Source organism: Coturnix japonica, chromosome 5, assembly GCF_054131305.1.
Source record: "Coturnix japonica strain WE chromosome 5, WE-NBRP24, whole genome shotgun sequence".
Taxonomy (NCBI): Eukaryota; Metazoa; Chordata; class Aves; order Galliformes; family Phasianidae; genus Coturnix; species Coturnix japonica.
In genome coordinates this window covers 17,690,903-17,710,601 of record NC_140667.1, presented here as the reverse complement: position 1 = coordinate 17,710,601, position 19,699 = coordinate 17,690,903, and the positions used below count along the sequence as shown (strand labels likewise).

Below are 19,699 nucleotides of genomic sequence, written 5' to 3'. Positions count from 1 at the left end.
TGTGGGTCCTCCCAAAAAGATTACAGCTTTTTGAAGAACATCAGGCAATATTCTAAAGAAGAGCAGTTTGTTGCTCTCATTTAACCTCCGGTATTCTAAAGGGGTTACATTTAATTAACACTGGCTAAAGGCCTGACCTGAGGGGCAACCAAAAGTGATTGAACTGCATTTTCAGATCCAGGCTGTAATCTGTTGGGAGAGAAATAATAATAATAAAAAGAAAAAAAAAATTAGAAAGCACCATTTAGTGACATTCTTTCTAACTAAGCTGTATTTCAATGGGCCATTTAATGCTCAGATGGACAAAGGTATTACTTCAGTCATTGAATTGTAACAAACCCTTTCTCAGAGGCCCAGTTTAAAAACTCTACAGGAAAAGTGGCTTAGCATCATATTCTCAGCAGACCAACACTCAGTCTGTTTGGAAAGGAAGAAAAAAAAAAGTGAAATGAGGTGAGACACAACCGCCAAGTCAGTGAGGGTTTTTTGTCTCACTCTCCAGTCAGTGGCTTCACAAGGGAACTGCTCCTCAGAATGCAGGAGCTCCCTATTCACTACAGAAGGCTTTAATATATATATTATATATATTTAAATATATATATATTTAGTAGCTGTTACATTTTTTCCCCAGTGAGCTCTTGGCCTGCCTTTTTTCTTTTCTGACACGGCAGAAATGTAGTTTTCTCTCTGAGGGCCATAGGACCAGTACCTACAGGGTTAGATTTTTGACTGTCATGTTGAGAAAAGAATTAAAAGTCTAATTTAAATATCACAGGCTTGGACACTTGTGAGATGAGTAGTTATTTTATTCCAGTGGAGCCAATGTTGTCTATATTCTATGTTGATGTGAGATGCCTAGTGTACTGACTGAAGTTTAATTGTATAAATATTAGAATAGATCTTTGAATTCATACATTTTTTTTGTAATTTTGATACTGTCTCATTAAAAATTCCCAGTGGACTCTTAGGGCGATGCTCTGACATTGCCTTGAAAACTTGTGAATATGCTATAGAACTTGTAAACAAACTAACTGCTTTACTTTCTAAGGGGAAAAAAATATGGTATTACAGAGGCAATGACCAGGTGCCAAATCAGATAGTCTTAGCAACTTGCAGTGATTGATAATTTGTTTCAGCTCTAAGCATCCTGTCTTGGCTTTACCCACAGCTTTACAGTGAACAGGTTCTGAACAGGCAGTTGCCGACAGATTGTATTTAATTGTCATAATTCATTGTAATCAACGCCATTTGATTTCTAAGGATCATGATCTCAGGAATAATGCATAAGCGAGATTTTCCTGCATTTAGGCAGCAAAGCAGAGCGAGCTGTTTTGATGGACGTTTCTACTTTGTTATGTCAAAAAAAGATGAGGTCAAGGGAGTGAGAAACGGAGTTTCAAAATGAAACCTAAATGGTTCTAAGAGCATCTTAATGCACATGTGCCTGAAGGCAGATTAGATCTTTATTGCGCTGGTACAAGTATTTTAGCTGTACAGTGTTCTCCAAATTTACATGACTATAACTGAGAGAGACTTTGGTATTGGATACCTATGCTGTCCGGCCATGATGATGTGTGGGAAAAGAGAGTAGGTCTCTAGACATGAATCTTGCAGCACATTTCTTCTCATTTCATTTTCTTACTTCTTCCCTTTTCTCAAGATATCAGCATTATCTTTGGGACCAAAATGTGTTCTTTGTAAATCCTTTATTTAAATATAAGAAATGTTAATAACATTTAAAGAAAGATTAATCAAATGGTAATTTCATCTTCAGTTTACGTTTGCCATTACACTGAAAATTGAAATGGATATGTTATAGTTGACAGCACTTATTCAGGCTCTTTCAGTATGAGTGCATACTATGACAAATAAAACCAAACTTGTAGTTCAGTCATGCACCAATAATAATACAGGAGCTGTCGCACTCAGGAATTAGTCAAGGACAAAAAAGTCTATCACTTCTATCATACGTGCCAATGGGTCTCCTAGTTCGTTCATATTTTGAGTAGGACTTTTATACATACTGTGGGACCGTTCCCTATCAAATAATGGCATTTTGCCTCTGTAAAAGATGAAGCAAAAACTGAAGATCTGTGAGGAATAGATACTGTCTCGCTAATTGTTTTCCCCAGCAGAAGTCTGGATCTTTGTCACTGACTTATTTAACAGATCCTCTTAACATCTGTCCAGCAGACTGTGGACTTTATTAACAGACAAGGGACCCACCAGACTTCAAGCCTGCTGTGTCCGTCTTCATCTTCACAGCTGTGGATTAACTCAGACTTTCCAGAAGAGGACAACCATATGGGATACTTGGTGTCGCTGGGTAGCTAAAAAAAATATGAAGAAACAAATGTCGTCCAAACACAATTCACTGTTTTTACAGCCACAATTACTAGTCTGTTTAAGAAATAAGAAAGGCAGCATTGCACTAAAAAAAGAAAATCTATTCATATCTGTGTGGGAACCTAATCAGGCTCTTGTTTCCAATGACGATGACTCCACAGTCGCACCAGGTCTGCGACAAGAATGCTCCTTTTGTGTGCCGATAATGTGGAAGCGATAAAATTTCCTATAAGAGACATATGTGTTTACATCATGAGATGTGTTATTTGACAAAACGCTTTGTTCTCTGCATATTTTCCACGCAGAGTTTCATGCTGGGTTGTTTTGCTGGAAAGCTTTGATTAGCTAGAATTAGTTGCTGAAGTAAAATAGACACTTTTGTTTTATGAGTCCTCTTGCTGAGCTGTAAATTATAGTAAAACATATAAGGAGTGACAGAAAGAAGTGCTGATTTGAACCTCTGACCCATGATCGGCATAAAAACATAAGATAACTCTTTCAAAGGACTACTGAGAGCCATAAATATTCCACGGTCCACTTAAAGTTAGGCCCTTTTAACAAAATAAAGCTGTTATTTTGCATAAGGCGATCTCGACTCTGCAGTGCTACAACAATACAAGCTGCAGTATCTAAAAAGTGTAGAAATTCTTTTATCTTTGGTATAGATTGGCCATTATCTACAGCAGGGCAGTAGAAGCTATGAGAGTGATTTTTCTTTTTCTGAACCAGTACAAAGAAACTGTGGTCAGTAAAAGAAGTTGGAAACCAGCAGGCACTTGGTGATGAAATTCAGGTATCTGTTACTTTGCAGTTTAGAGAAGAGCGAAACAGGCATTTGTGTCTCCTAAGGAAACAGACATCATGTGGAATTTAGGGCCAAATTAAATCTTCCCATGAGATTACATAGAATAGCAGTGACAGAGACTGAAAATACTTGTGTTAATAGTTCAGCAAAGAAAGAGAATGATCAGGAATAACAGATAGAATTATTATTTTAGTATTTTTTTTCAGTAAATCCCCACCAGAACGTATATGGAAAACTGAAGTCTTGTAACTATGCCTCTGAACGTGGAATGTATTTGTATTTTCATTAATTCAAGTTAGTTTGTTTGCCCATACATATTAGGCTGTAATAAATCTGAGAGCACATTAGCCAGCAAGTACATAAATAATCACTGCAACAGACTTTGTTAGTGTGACATTAATTATGATAATTCATTGGCTGCCTGCTTGCGTTACACCTTAAGGCCTTTTGCAGAGGTATTTGGTGCAGTGTTATAAGTAGAGGCCTTTCACACTCTTAACAATGAGCAGACACTGCTGTAGGGTAATGTTAAGTGTTTTAAAATCAGAATGTTACTTCCACTATGGAGATGTTAGGCCTGTACAAATAGGGAAAGAAAAAAATGATGCTGTTAAACAGAAATTACAAATATATATTTAAGCCACCTGTTCTCTAGAGATAAAAAATAATTTTTTTTGCAGTGTATTGTTATTTATTCTTTCTGAATCAAAGATACTTTTCCTAAATGTTATTCCTACTTCCTGTATTTGATCAACATCATTTCAGTCAAACCCAAAGAAAGAAAAACAGTTCTGTCATTTAGCATAGATGTAGGAGTTAAGTTCTTGTTGGTTCTTAAACAGCAATCTACTGTACTGTTGTGGCACATGCAGACATGAGAAGAGAGATTTTCCCTCTTTTGCACTGTACTTGCACGTCTCTAAAACTCACTTTGTTTTTATTTTTTAACATTATAAATATTATATATATAATAATTTATAAAATTCACTCTTTTAGCAGGTAGCATCTACACAAATACATTGCAAAACCAAAGAAAACGTGCACTTTTAGCATAAATGCTTAATCTGATAACTTGAAGGGATCTTGTTTTCAGCAAAAACATAGGGTTTTTTTGGTTGTGTTTTTGTTTTTTTTACAAATAACAGTAGCTTTCATATCTATGTACATGTGGATTTTTTTAGTATATACACCTTTCCTTCCTTCTCCTCTTCCTCCTCCTCCTCCTTTTGTATGGGGAGCACTCCCCAGAACACAGATGCTGAGCTCTGGAAGGTGTTTTTCTGGTGATGGCATCTGGCTTCTTGGCAGACTCTACAGGCTGTAGCTGGCTCCAAGTTGCCTCTGGGTTTGTCACATGGTTAAGTTGCTGATGAGTTACTTTGGCTGTCTCGTGTTTCTGGGTGCCATTTTCTGTTAACCTACCTCTCACTTCATGGAGCTGCATCAAAAGGCATCTTCATTCAGACTGCAATATTTTTATATGCAGAATCCAATAACCCTCTTTTTTTTTTTTTTGTTTTGTTACCCTAACACAGAGTCTTCAACTGCCATGTTAGTTTCTGAAAAAATCTGATGTAGAAAACATCTAATTTATTATTTTTATAGCCATTTATTTTAAAAATAGAAAGAAACACTTATAATTAGCATTACTTTAGAAACAATTCTTGCACTTACATTAAGATGTGTGTGATTATTTTTTTTTTAAATTAATATAATTATGCTTTTGCGCTGCATTTTGAAAATATTGTTGGCCTAAACTGCTGGTGGGTGTACAAGTGACACTGGGCTCAGATCAGCAGAGAACATTTATTTCTGTAGTTATTACCTGTGATATCCAAAACATTGGTTTAAGTGCCAGCCCATTCTTCAAATAGAAGAAAACTGTTCAGAGACTCTGTTTCCTTTTGCCTGTTAGAAATCAAGATTATTTTAAGCACTTCTACAACAATAATTGAAAATAAAATAAATAAATAAATAAAGAAGAAGAAACAGTCCCAACAGAGGTGGGCTTTTTTGTTTTGGATATATTCTTTTCAGAAGTGAGTGTTCAAAATAGTAAAGATGTTGCTGATTCTAGTGAACTTGTAAAGCCCTTGATTATTATATGGTTCTAAGCATTATTATTGCATGTTGGAAGGAAAATTCTAGAATTACAGCTTTGCAACTCTTATGTACTAAATATACTATGGAAAAAAATAACTGCATTACCTCTTGTAGTGCAGGATTTCGACAGCATTTGCAGTCACTCCTTAGAGTTTTTCATCTTTGGAAACCAAATTACTCATTGTCTAAATAGCTGAACTTTCATCTCTATAAATAAGATATTTCAGCTTTGCACAATTCATTTAAAATGCTGACAAATAAGAAATCGCACTTGATTTTCAGTAGTTTTATTGTTCAGTGTCACTTACTGTAGCAAATGTATTTGTTGAGATTTAGCACAGGATTTACATTTTTAGTATAGAAGACTTTAGACTTACTCGATGTCCGTAATATTTAGCATCATTTTCTGAGTAGAAAAAGAAAAGTCTAGCACCTTTGGAGAAATCTTGTACAAGTACAGGAAAAGGACTCTTTTCATTTGGTCATAAATCTTTTTGTAATAGAAAATTTTAAGATTTCTAGAACCAATCCCTTCTTCCTCCTTGGATCAAGCTACCTTCCACTGCATTGTTTCTCTTTAGGACATTTTCAAGTACATCCATTGCGATTCATTCTTCTAGGTAAGCCCTCATCACCTGCTCTTTGACTCTCCATTACTCTGGTTATTTCTTTCTCATTCTTCCTTATCTCTGTACTTCTCATATTTTTTATAGTTTCTTCAGATTTGTGCTGCAAAGAATGACATATGAATTAACACTCCACTGCTGTGACCGAATTTTCCCTCATCAGTGCATTCATTTGAAATGTTTAGTCCTTGCCTTTTCACTCTTGTGCATATAAGTGCAACTGCTGTGCTCATTTCTTTCCTGGGCTTACCTACCTGAGAAAAGTGCTTCTCTCTTATGTGCAGTTAATCACGTTCTCTTTATTGAAATATCTTATTTTTCCACAAGGCCTGCCATTGACATGCCACTGGTAAGAAGATTATGATTATCATAATTCTGTGTTAGGTGGTAAAACAGCCTGTCACAAAGTTAACAAGTTGTTGTCAGTGTAAATCTCCTTTAACTGTGTTGATTTAAGGCCCATTCTATTTTCCTCACCATGTGTTACATCTGTAACATTCAATTCTCAAAAATTCTTCACCTTTATTCATCCGTTTAGACACAGATGCTACAGCCCATGAGGTAAGTACCAGTGTTTCTGTTTAAAAAATGACATTTAGTGCAGAGGAAGCTCATTTGCTTTGTTTTTGTTGTCATTCAGCAGAGCAGGTGTGGGAGAAACATTACTGGCCTATGTGGAATCAAAAAGTTGTACAGGAAAGGGACCTGAGATACTGAAAGAATTTTGATTATTGAAAGCTACTTGAAAAAGCTGGTTGATGAACTATTGAAAAAGTGTTGCAGAAACCTGGGAGAGGGATGTTTAGGCCTAAGGCTTTTGTCTTCTGGCAAGACATGAGTGAACATTGACGGTAAAGGCAATTATTCATGTGCATCGTGAAAGTATCTCACAAAGGTGTTGTGAAACTTAGATGATAAGAGAAGTTTTAACATTTTGATAAGTCAAGATGTTCTATTATTAGCTCATAGTTTTGTCTGACAAATTTTAGATCATGGATGATTTGTTTAATAGAAATTGTGTAGTGGAAATAATTCATCAAATGCCACAAGCAATTTCTAAAGCAGGGAATGTTCCCCCTCTTTCTCTACCCCACCCTTCTTCCTATTATTCTATTCCTTACTTATTCTTCTTGAATTGTAGCAATATGCTATGAAAAGGGATTGACGTGAATTTTGCTGTTAGCAGGGTACAAAAAAAATCAGTATGTAATTGTGGTGTGCTTTTTGCATGCTGAGTTACACTCAACTGTTCTTTTTCTTTTGGTAGATGGACATCATTCCAACTCACAGTGTCCTCCACTTTTCATAAATTGTCCTCACATTTTTAGTTGGTTAGGATTGGAATAGAATTTTGGTAACAAGAGCTTAAGTCAATAAGCTTTTAATTGCCCAAGTGTGACATTTCACTTGCCATTGCCTAAAGAGAGACGTGCAGCATTTCAAAGTTTTACTCATCTGTGTCAGATCATGATATAACAAAAAAATATGGTTCTGTAAGGTGTAAAATTACATCCTTGCTCACGTCCCTTAAGCAAGATGATTTACAAAATTATCTATGCAGCAGCACTCAGTAACGCAAAATCATCCCTACTTATATTTGAATGCTGAGAACTGGATTGTAAGAATCTAACTTAGTGACCTTTAAAAAAAAATAATCAATCAATCTATATGTATTTTAAGGCTTCTTAAAACAATCATGAATACTTGATGGTTTTGAATATCTAATTAGTAATCAAGAGCCTTCTGAGTCAGTGGTTGGCATGAGGGTTATATAAAACTGTTCTCTTTATGTGCTAGAGATATAGTGGAAAGAATATATGCTTCAGTGTTTGAGGTAGGTTAATTTTTTTAGACACTACTCAATAGCTGGTGGGTTTGAATTTCAATGGAAAATTTTCCATTGAAGATTTTCCTTTTCAGCATTAAAAGCCAACAATCAGCATTCATTCACTGTTGGTTTTTTTTGTTTTTGTTTTTTGTGGTTTTTGTTTTTGTTTTTTTGGGGGGGGCATAGGGGGGTGGGGGTGTTTTTGTTTTGTTTTCTCCTTAATTTTGCAAATACAAGCTTCACAACCTCCCCATCTCAATGTGAGGTCATAGATTTCATGTCACAACACTTGTATTTGCAAAAATATCCATTTTAGCCCTGCAACACAGGTTTTCCAGGTTGGCTACCCCCCCCCCCCCCCATACAAATTGGTATTAACAGAAGTTAATAAGTTAAGTCCACATGCTTTTTTGCTAACACTGGTGTGAATTCTTGCAAGGTTTACACTCATCTATGGGATAGTTGTACTTTAAAGTCGAAGCAAACCGGAAGGATAAGTAAAGTTACTTATTGTTACATTTGCTTTTATTGTGTAAAACGAATTTCTGGAAATGCCAGGCTAAATTCAATCCTTTGACTTTGGAGTAACTCAGTAATGTTATATAGCCCCTCAGCATAGTGCCACATGGAAAACGTGTTTCAGGGAGGGAAAAATCCTGCATGGCAGTGAGTGAGGAATAACTCTGTGAGAACCAGCTGTGGATGCACCCAGGGCAGGAGTGGAAAGGGAAGGGGGGGGCACTGGAGGTGGGAACAGGCCATGAAGAGGAGCTAAGGAGGGACATGCTGGAAATGAGCTGTAGTTTTTCTGTGTTTCTCATCACCTGACTCCGTTGTCAAAGACATTTAATTAAATAATTTTTTCCTAAGTTGAGTCTGTTTTGCTATTGTGGGTTACTGGTTAATGACCTTCCTGTCTTTGCCTGTGAAAATCAACTTCTTATTTTCTCCCCATTCCTGCGGTGGAGGGTGAGGGTGAGAGCAGCTGGCAGGCTCGTGCAAGCAATGCATCCAGGTCAGCAGACAGGGTTTTACCTGCAGTTTATGCCACTAATTTATAGGCCACTGCCAAAGTGGTACATGCCCAGCAAAAGGGGCTGGGACAAAAGCATCTACTATACTTAATGCATTTGCATTCTTTAGAACTGGGGAATTAGTTTTATGGCATGGGGATTTTTTATCCAAAATATCTAAAATGTTGGTTTCAAAATGTTTATCTGTGATCCTTTTGTAGCCTGCACGTGATGTTGAAAAGGGCTGGCAGGAAACAAACAAACAAACAACAGCTTCCATTTGTCACCCAGAGCTGTGACTGTGCCCCTCTTTCACATGGTTGTCTCGCCACTGAGTCACTGAGCTTACAGTATTGTGTAACTTTATTTCTGTGGAGGCTTGTTACATTAGAAAAATGGTTCCAAAGAAAGCAACAATTATGACATAAGCACATCTGGCTCTTGCAAATTATTCTTTATTAAGCTTTCATTTAATTACATGTGCTGAAAGGTCTGCTTTTGATTACTGTAATTTTTTTTATTTGTCCATCTGAATGATAGTGATGTTAGAAATTACATACAAACCACCTGGCTTTTTTTCTCACTAATAAGGCAAAGTTTATATAGATATATGTGTGGAAGAGGGATTAGGATCTTCCCTGCTTACGTTAGAAAAATTATTGCTGATGCTAATTCAAGGTGAGGGTTTAAGTTTGGTCACTGGGAAAAAAAAAATTTAAAAATGACCTATTGATTTTGATCAGCAAATGCTTTAGTTTGGTGGAATAGTTAATTTTGATGCACAGGTCTTTTATTATGTTCCAGTGAAACTTTTTGAAAAGTTGGATGCATATCCCATGAGGGTGTTTCTGTCTGTTTATCACTGTTTGCAGAATATGTTCAGGTCTGTATTCCCATTAGATTTTATAGAACAATCATTGTACACTGATACACACCCTGTTGCCTTCTTTAGCTTTCATTGACATCTGGAGAAGATGCAGCATTGCCTTTTGGTCACAAAGGTTTCCCATATCAGCTCCCAGCAGAGGTTCTGTAGTTGATGTTCTGTGGAAGGGCTGGAACATTGACTGTTTCTGACAGGGGCTGATCCTACTTTTTGATCCTACTTTATCATAACCAGTCTTATAAGATTGCCTTTTTTTTTTTTTTTTTTTCATATTTGGATACAGTATAACACTTTGCTCTTTACCATCACTAAGGGAGACGGTATTTACTAAAAGAGGAAAAGAAATCAAATAACAGTCAAATTTAAGAAGGTATCAGTGTGTGGGAGTTTGCTAGGTTTTTTTGTTGTTGTTGTTGTTGTTGTTTTTTAAACTATAATGAGAAGGGAAAATCTAAAAGTAAGAAAGTACTGAAAAAAATCTCTCATTCTTTCAACAGAAGAAACAGCAGGGCAATAAAAATTGCATACATTTACAGCTTTTCTTTTAGGAATTTTGAAGGAATATATTGTATATTTTCTTGTCTTCCAGCAACTGTATGCAGCTCAGCTGGCAAGCATGCAAGTTTCTCCTGGAGCCAAAATGCCATCTACTCCGCAGCCACCAAATACAGCAGGGGCACTCTCACCCACTGGGATGAAAAATGAGAAAAGAGGGACCAGCCCGGTAACTCAAGTTAAGGTATTTCTTAATAGGAAAAAAGTTAATCTCTTGAAGTGAGTCTAAATGATCTATTTAATTGTTCTGCAGCTGAAAGTGGAAGGACATGAAAGCTTTACAAAAATACAATAAAATATTCAAGTTTAGTACTGCATTATCAGTAAAGAGAAGGGAAGAGAAAGTGTTCAGTTCATGCTTCCAGAAATATCAGACATCCCTCTTCCTACCTTAGAGAGCACAACGAATTCATTAGTAGAATGAGATATTTTCATTATTTCATTTTATAATCTAGTAATGTGTGTAAATGACGATCATTTCATGAACTGTTTTAGGTCAAGCATTTGAGCATCTTAAAACATGATGCTAGTTTATGTTGTCAAGACATGAGAGATTGTAGATTTAATTATTTCACAAATCTCTTGCTTTATTTCTTCAACAATTTTGGAAAAAGCTTCATATAAAAAGAAAATGTAATTTGAGACTTCAGGTAAAATATTGTGTCACTGCAGATTGCTTTGACTTTTGCTGATTTCACCCAGCTACTGACAACGGAGCTGCTTCTCTTTGGTTTTGTGCCACTACTGGGTTCTTGTGCCTGCTTATTCTCGCTTGCAACCAGGCAGCTACAACAAGGCAATTGCCAGCAGTGTGAAATGAACATTGGGCACCCCTTGAAATCTGTGGTGGATCTAGTATCATTGGGAGGAACAGGCTGGCTCTAATTGCTATGTAGACCTACGGCTGTTCTGATTTTCATGAGACCAAGCATGCTTGAAAAAAATGTACTGCAAACTGGAGAAAAACAATAAAAGATGAAATAAAGCCAACCTAACTGTAATCCACAAAGAAAAACCACATTCAAATGTATTATCAATTTGAATGATAGTGCTATAACTGCAGAATTATTACAATAGATCTAAATAAAGGCGTATGCCGTCTTTGTGTTGAGAGAGTATGCATTTAATGCGTTGAGAGAGTATTCATTTAATGCTAACTGCTAAAACCTTATAGATGCATAGTCCTTTAGCTTCGAATCAGCCTGGGAAGATTTTACTCGCTTGAAGTGGCAGTTTCTTTTTTTCTTTTCTTTTCTTTTTTTTCTTTTTCTTTTTCTTTTCTTTTTTTTTTTTTTTTTTTTTTTTTGACGTGAGAGTAAAATATCATTCGTTTTTTCATTATCATCAATCATTGTGGTAAAGTGTGGATGAGTAGATATTTCTGCCTAGGCTGATAAATTTCTGTGACACTTTTTTGCTAGGCTGAGAGTACTAATAAATAAAAACTATTCCATTATGGCCAGATCTAGGGTTTATTTAGCAAAGTATTCACTTTACTTAACTGTAGACGTGTATTAGTCTAATATTTTACCTCTTGTGATCCAATGCCAGGCTTGAGAGCAGTCAGTAAAATTTACCACATATGCAGAGTTTGTTATGGTCAATACAGAAGCCACCAAAAGCAAAGCCCAACTGTTTCAGCAAAGTTGCCGTGGTATAGTGACACCAGCAACAGTGATTTATGATATTGAGAATATACTGCCGACTACTTTAATGCAAAAATGTAATTTCGTAAGTGAATGAGCCAAATGGATCTACACCAAACCAAACCCTTGCTATATGAGTCAAATTTTCCCTGGTTAAATTTAAGCACATATCTCCTTGAACCAAGGCCAATATCATTCCAGCTTTGTGGCCAGCTGAGTCCTATTACACACTTGACCACATGCAAATTCTTGGGGGTTTCCCTACATAATTTAACTTGAATGGACTGAAATATACCTTAATAAAAAAAGAAGTCATTTTGTTCTCATTTTATTAAGCATACTATTGCATTGAAAATATTAAAAATAAACTACTGATAATTAATATGGACAAATGCCAATAGCTAATTTAAAAAATAAGTTGTTAATATAAAATATATTTATATAAAGTCTAATGAACTGGTAACTGTATGCTGTCTTTGCAATTTTTTACCTATATAGAACATGACAGTTTTGATGATCACGCATTGCTTAACAAATCCTCCATGTATTCTCTGTATTTAAACAGTTGTTTGTATATACTATATGCATTATTTATAGAACTAATGGGATTCTTTTACAGTAGTCAGATCTTACAAAAAAGAATGCTGGGTTTCTCAAGTCAGTGACCAGAATGATTTCCAGCTTTTCGGTTGCCTTACAGAAAAGAGAATGCTGTCTATGAAGTACAAACAAATGGTATCTGGCAACATTCAGACTTTTTTTTCTCTTTTTTTTTTTTTTTTTTTTTTTTTTTTTTTCAATCAGTAGTAGGCAGAAAATTATTTGGAAATTGAACATGGTCACACAGGTTTCTATGCGTACGTGTTTGCTGGCTCTAGTCCAGCAAACTCCGTAGTCTGAAAGGGGCTCAAACTTTCACAGAAATTTATTGAAGCCAGTTCATGCAATGAAACAGTTTGCACATAACATGACCACAAAGCATGACACTCTTCTGTATCCCTTATACCTTTGTGTTTTTGCTTTCCCTTGGACTCTGAACATGTGTGGGCATTTGTGTGCACTGCAGGATCAGGAAAAATGAAAATGTCATGCATTTTATAGAAATAATTTAAAACTGGAGGTATGATGACGTTATAAATACCTGTTAGTTATGTTTTCCTTTTTAATGTTTTGTATATGATCAGTTGTACTTTCCTAAATCACTACTTGATGGTAAGAAGAATGGAAAAGATGAGATAATGTGCTGTGTTATTGTATTCTGACACTTAGGTTTAAGCTTTGAAATGATTGGTGCTGTGTTGTAGTATATGGACGATATTCTCTTATATCCATCCCGACTCTACAATGGGCATGTTTTAAATGAGAGATCTGTCTTTCTAAGCTCTTTAAAATGTATTAAGTGAAAGGAACAATCCCAAAGAATAAGAATAAGGTTACAATGTATCTACTCCAGTTGAAAAAATTAATATTGTGAATGGGTCGTCTTCCAAAAGTAAAGATGTTTCTCAAATAGTCTTATCTCATCTCACATAGCACTGAATCGAGATGTATGCCAACGACAGAATTTCTTTCACAATGCCTATGAAAAGTATAACAAAATGAGTACTGATGCTAGATTTGCATATCCTTCAAAAAACCATTCCTTTTCTTTATGCAAATAAGCGTACAGGCACAGTAAAGGTTGAATGCAGCAGAAATAACTACAGAATATGGAAATAATTACAGAAGTATGGAATGATCAAGAAGCAGAATTGCTTTATGTGAAAAAAAAAATCCAGATTCTACATAAATCTGTCAAAAGTACATTACATATTTGGATTAAAAAAAAATAGCCAAAATTGAATTCTAGAAAAATATAAAATATCTCTAAAATGCAGAAACTGTACATTTTTTACCATAGTAAGTCAAGGAATTTGAATTCACTGAAATACTTTTGTTATGAGGGAAGAGCGTAGATGATTTACTAAACAAAACATGCACTCTAAATAAGATGCACTGAATGTATAAGATAGCAGCAGCATTAAATGTGGGCCAAAGAACTGTCGGGGGCTTCCAAATGATTCTTTCATGGAAGTACATTTGATTGCTTAGTTTCTAATACATATAAAAATAAGCTACATAACTTAATTTTATAGTGCCAGGAACTTTTCAAACAGAACCAATGCAAACGCATTACTGAGCTGCTGGAAATTTTAAATAATTCTTTGTAAATGCCCTAGGTTAATTTAGATCTCTGAAAACACATTAGGAAATTAAGCTGTAATGTGAGCTAATTCAAATTTTAATTTGGCAAAAAGAACGATCCAGCCACATAGTTAATGTAAATAGAAGCATAACACAGAAATTAATGAGATTTCCTTTCACTGAATCTTAAAGGAGGCAGATAATTAGCTTCTTTTGTTATTATTGCAGGAGAATGTGGTATTGTCTTCGAGGTGTAAAGTAGTACTTGCTTGCAAAATTATGTGTTCATTTGTCTTTCCCTAATAGTTACTTACATTAAACTCTTGTAGGATGAAGCAGCCCAGCCACTGAATCTTTCAGCCCGACCCAAGACAGCTGAACCAGTCAAATCACCAACATCTCCAACACAGAACCTCTTCCCAGCTAGCAAAAGCAGTCCAGTGACAGTGACAAACAAGAGCAGTATCCCCAGCCCCCTTGGTGGATCTCTGGGAAGAGGATCCTCTTTAGGTAATTAATCTCTCCTCGGGAAAGAAGAAAACTGGCAAGTTTTCTGTGTGTGAAATGCTGGCTTGAATACACTCACATTGAATTAAATAGATACTTACATCTACATTTCTGTTTAAAATGGAGAGAAAATATACAGGAAAGATTTTCAAATAATGTTTGAATGCCAAGGATTTACAGGAGTAACCAAGATGATGCAGCAGTGATATGCATCTACAGGAAATACAGCAAATAAATATTTAACACATGCATACAAATACATATACAAAAGTAAATAAATATGCATATATGAAACATATTTAAGAGAGATTTCTATCAATATTTTCCCCACAAACATCAAATAGAAGTGTGCATGCAAAGTTAACTCTTTAATTTTGGCCTCTGTATTAAAGAAGCAAAAAATAGCTTTTCATGCATGTAGGGCCTGCTTAGATACTGGAGAGAAATGATGTTCCACGTGGTTATTTCATTTCAATGCTACAATTTACAATACTTAAAATAAGTTTTCAGTCACTTTGTTGAACCAAGGCCGAGGACCATTCATTGTATCAATGCGATATGATAAACCAGAAGTCAGGCAAGAAGGCAAATCCAGATATGCTTTTCAGCTGTTTAGCTCAAATGTACCCTTCCCAGAATATGGAATTTTTGGACCCATATAGAAACTTCTTTAAGTAGTAAAGCTTATTAAGTAATGAAACAAAATTGATCTGAAATTTGTGTATGAAGACTTCCTTAAGCAGTCAAGAAACTGAATCGAGAGCTGTAAAATCTGTTATCAGTCCTAAAGTTCAGATAGTAAATTTTAACTGTGACTAAATGCTACAAACCACTTACTCACTATCTACAGCTCAAGTGTACTTGTAAAATATATAGAAACACTTGTGAAAAATGAATAGGTATGTTAAAGAAATGCCTTAGATATATAAAAATTTTGATTTGTTCAGTTCTGAAAACACTTGAGAGCCTCATGATCTCTAAAAGATCAAGTTTCTGCAGATAGCTAGCTGGCTATTCTACCTGTCAATATAATTCCAGCTACCACTACACTTGCTAATATTAGAAAACATCATACTAGTTTGAACTCAAAGACCATTCTAGAGAGATAGATACAGAAGATATGCCTAAAGTGTGAATGTTTTTAATATAAGCCATAAAAACATTTCCCCTTGCTCCTGAAGAAGCCATTGAAATATTATAAAAAATTGTCATTATACTGATATTAATCTGATAATATGCTCTGTCTGCCAAAGTAACTGTAAGTGCTCTTTCAGAACCTATGCTGTCTGACAGTCACATCCAAATCAGATTTCTTTATCCTTCTTTGTTCATTTTGTTGTTACCAATACTTTAAAAACTTCTCTCTTAAGCTTCAGATAAATTTTGTGTTGAACATGTAAATTTGAATGTTGAGTCCATGGTTACACTCAGATACCTCCATATCAGGCTGTGCCAAGACTTCAGTGGTCATATTTTTAATGAAAGAAGAGAACAGGCTTATGAATCAGTTCTATAGATTAATTCAGACAAACAACCAGGACCAACCCTCCTCCTTTTGAAGGGGTTGCAGTTTTAATAGGATGAGAACTGAATGATTATACTGGATTCTAATTTGGATGATTACCTAAATAAAGTGTGTTCTCTGTTTATAGATATTCTTTCCAGTCTTAATTCACCTGCCCTGTTTGGGGACCAGGACACAGTAATGAAAGCCATTCAGGAGGCTCGGAAAATGAGAGAGCAGATCCAAAGGGAGCAGCAGCAGCAACAGCAGCCACATGGTGTTGATGGAAAATTGCCCTCCATGAATAACATGGGTCTAAACAACTGCAGGAATGAAAAGGTAATGTCTCCCATTGCCATGCAGTGTGTCATTCATTCTTTTCCCTGCAAATGGCTTCTTATTTTTGTCTAAAATCGTTTTACAACTGTTTGCTATCTCCAGTTCACATTAAATACAGCTTGTTGCTTCACATTTCTATTCTACAAACTTCTCTACAAAGTACTGAAAAAAAAACATTTCTATGCACAACATGTGATTGATGTGTAAGCTTGCCTACACCAATGTGGAAAATGAACTGGTTGAAGCTACCATTCTTTGTGGTTGCTTGATTTTGAATTGTGCTTTTGCGAATTATTGGATTTATAAATATAACAGAAAGGCCAGTTGCATACTGCCATGGTGAAGCATTACAGTGCTTTTGCATATACCTAAGTGTATCTGAATCTGTGACACACATTCAACAAAGTATTTAAGATCAAATCAGTGCTTTTCACTCTTGATTTCAGTGAAAATTCTTTGTTGAATTTTGATGGTATTTCCAGATAGTAAAGTGAAGTGGGGTACTATAATGAAGTAGAGAAGGTGGTGAGGGAGCATAGCCAGCGTCAGACTGAGAAGGACAATATTCAGTGTAGCAAATAGCAATGTGAGATCATGGAACAAAGATGAGGGACAGTTTCTATCACACACATTTTAAGGACCACTTAGACAACAAAAACTCACTTGGGAAATTCTTTACATCTGTGCCGTCCTTCTGTTTAGTCTTTCCAAGCTCTGCAAGATCTGCTCTAAGAGCAGATCTCTGTGTGTAAAACAGAGACAGTAAACACTGAATCAGGTAATAGGCTGAACTGTAGAGCTGATTTTCTGGTGAATGCTGCTACTCTGTTTACTTCTCTAGAGGTGGATTATACTGCAAAAGAAAAAAGAAATAATAATTAGTTTTTTTCCAGCATACAATTTTCTTATGCCACTGGCACAAAATCAGTTATATACCACAATACTCCACATTTCAGATAACTAGAAGCAGTTATCATTATAGCACTGGGCAAATAGGAACTGTTATTATTTAACTTGACAATGAACAATTAGAAAACTGGTTGGTTCACTTGTCTATAAGAATCATATACCGTTTCAGAGTATTTGCTGGAGAAAATCAATTATACAAATAATTAAATAAATAAAAAAGCAGATGACTTTTCAATTCATTTAATTCATTACTGAAAATTCAGTTGTATTTCTGTTTTAGAGGGTAGGTTAAATATATTCTGAGGACTAAAGGAAGAGGCTATTATTCTTGAAGGAGTAAAGAATTTTTAGTCTAAGCTGATTATAAGATACAGCAGAATATTAACTATATCCTAAACTGTGAGTTTGATGACTGTATGATCTTTTCTCAACTCACAGGGGAATAAGTGGTGAGTAAGCAGATTGTCAGAAGGTGGGGAAAAGAAAGAAAAGGAAATTTTATAAACAGAACTGGCAAAGATTGATTAATAACTTTTTATCTACATTTTATATTTTACATTTTTGCCAGATTCTTGGTTCCTTACAGTACTTATAACAAGAAGAAGGTTTGGCATCTATTGAAAAGATTTGTTAAACTAACGCTACACAGGATTAAAAACACTTTTAAAAGGCAAATTCAAAGGCTCATTGAAAAACTCATTTAACACAGATTGGTAGCATGAAAAGTAGAGAAATTAATAACTGACCCAGCAAGCCATATTCAGACAAATCTCTCAATGTAGAATCAGTGTTTGTCCCTAACTGAGACATAGAGTATTAAAGTTATAAAATAAATGTCACACTTATAATTAGTATTAAGAGTGTATAAAATATGCTTGTTTGAAAATGTATTTTATGAGTTTCAGTTGCTTGACATTTAAAAATATCTAACACAGTACAAGTGTTATTGAAAGTATTCTTAACATTTGATTTAACTTTGAAAAGTAAGTATAAAAATGGCATCCACTTACTTTTCAGTTACTGCTCCCTGAGTCTTTTCAGTATCGTGCTTACTTCTTGTATTGTACAAAGTAAGTTTTTATTTAAGATGGCAAAAGAATAGGTTATAAATTTATCTTTTAAAATTAGGATAGATGCTGACACTCTAACATAAAGGAAAAAAGAAGAATTGAATTAGAGTCTTGTATTCTAAGGGAAAATATTTATGCTTTGTAGCATGTATAAAATACATAAAGAACAGAAGCATCCTTTGAACAAATAGAATTCTAGAATACTCTTCCCATCCCTGCTCCCCCTCTTTTACCTTGTGCCCTTTCAATTTTTATATTATGATGTATTTCTTTTAGTCTAAAAATTACGAGTAGGATGATCAAAATGAGGGGAGGGAATGACAGATCACTTCAATAAAAAAACATAATTTTGAAATAATTGTATGCAAAGAACATGGTGCACAGTTTCTGTCATAATCCCGGTGAAGCTTTGATAACAGAGTTGCAAGTCTGGATTGGTTTCTTTTGAAGAATGGGGATGCTGTGTTTTCAGGACCAAATTTTCAGAAATTGGCTTCAGGTAATTAGACATTTATAAATGAGTAGTTAGAAGCTGGCACCAGAAAAAGATGACAAATTAATTGCCTGCAGATGGTTTAAAAAAGCTATTGAGTCTTGGTCAGTTACTGGTCTTCAAGTTCAGATAGCTGGTAATAGTTTGTTGTGCAAATGATTACACTTACAAAATGATGCACACGGCTTCAAAGCCTGGGCCTAGGCTTTTTTGAAAACGTGTCATTTAAGTCTCAGAAAACTTGGTATTTGGTTAGAGACACTGAATTGAAAATTGCCTGTTCATATTCTGCCGTTCAAACAAAACCTCCTACAAAGCTTTAAAAGTGCTCACAGATATTCACTCATCAGAAAGTACAAAACAAAAATGTGCAGCTCTCTGGCACAGTCAGACTTTACCATTTGCTAAAGCATTACAGTTTGGGTACGTTTAGAGATGATACTATTCTGAGGACATCTACAGTTACAGAGTTATTTCAATTTATGTACTCAAGGCAAAAAGTCATCAGTGCAGAGATGTTTTTTTTCTACCTTACCTTACCAGATGCATTTCAGGTGCAGATAGACTGAGGAAAAAGGGAGAAGCAGATGTGTCAGCAGCTTCACAAGTAAAGAGAAATACTGGGGAAGGGGGAGAAGAATATCCAGAAAATACACAGCTCTCTTTCCACTTGACATGGCAGAAGTAAATTTGTCAGAGAATTGTCTTTGTTCAGTGGATATGACTTTCATCCATGTTTACCTTCAACAAAAATGAGTGCATTAAAATACTTAAACAGAATTTGCATTCTAGAGCTATTATTATCTTATTATTTTGGAGGAGTATGATTTCCTAGATTTGATTTGATTTGATTTAGGGCTTTAACTGAACCGGAAAATACTATGT

At 35.2% G+C, this 19,699-nt stretch overlaps 1 protein-coding gene across 41 annotated transcripts in view; it reads left to right on the top strand.

The window, feature by feature from the left end:
* SOX6 (SRY-box transcription factor 6) overlaps positions 1-19,699 on the top strand; it is a 389,870-nt gene that overhangs the window by 316,277 nt on the left and 53,894 nt on the right. For 39 of the 41 annotated variants that reach the window (XM_085548565.1, XM_032444750.2, XM_085548579.1 and 36 more), the window contains 3 exons: positions 10,197-10,346; positions 14,322-14,502; positions 16,152-16,342. In XM_085548565.1, the coding sequence (XP_085404691.1) occupies positions 10,197-10,346; positions 14,322-14,502; positions 16,152-16,342 (522 nt within the window). Of the gene's footprint in view, positions 1-2,169; positions 9,953-10,196; positions 10,347-10,500; positions 12,544-14,321; positions 14,503-16,151; positions 16,343-19,699 lie in introns of those variants that run through there. The other 2 variants (XM_085548589.1, XM_085548588.1) reach the window with 2 other exon arrangements.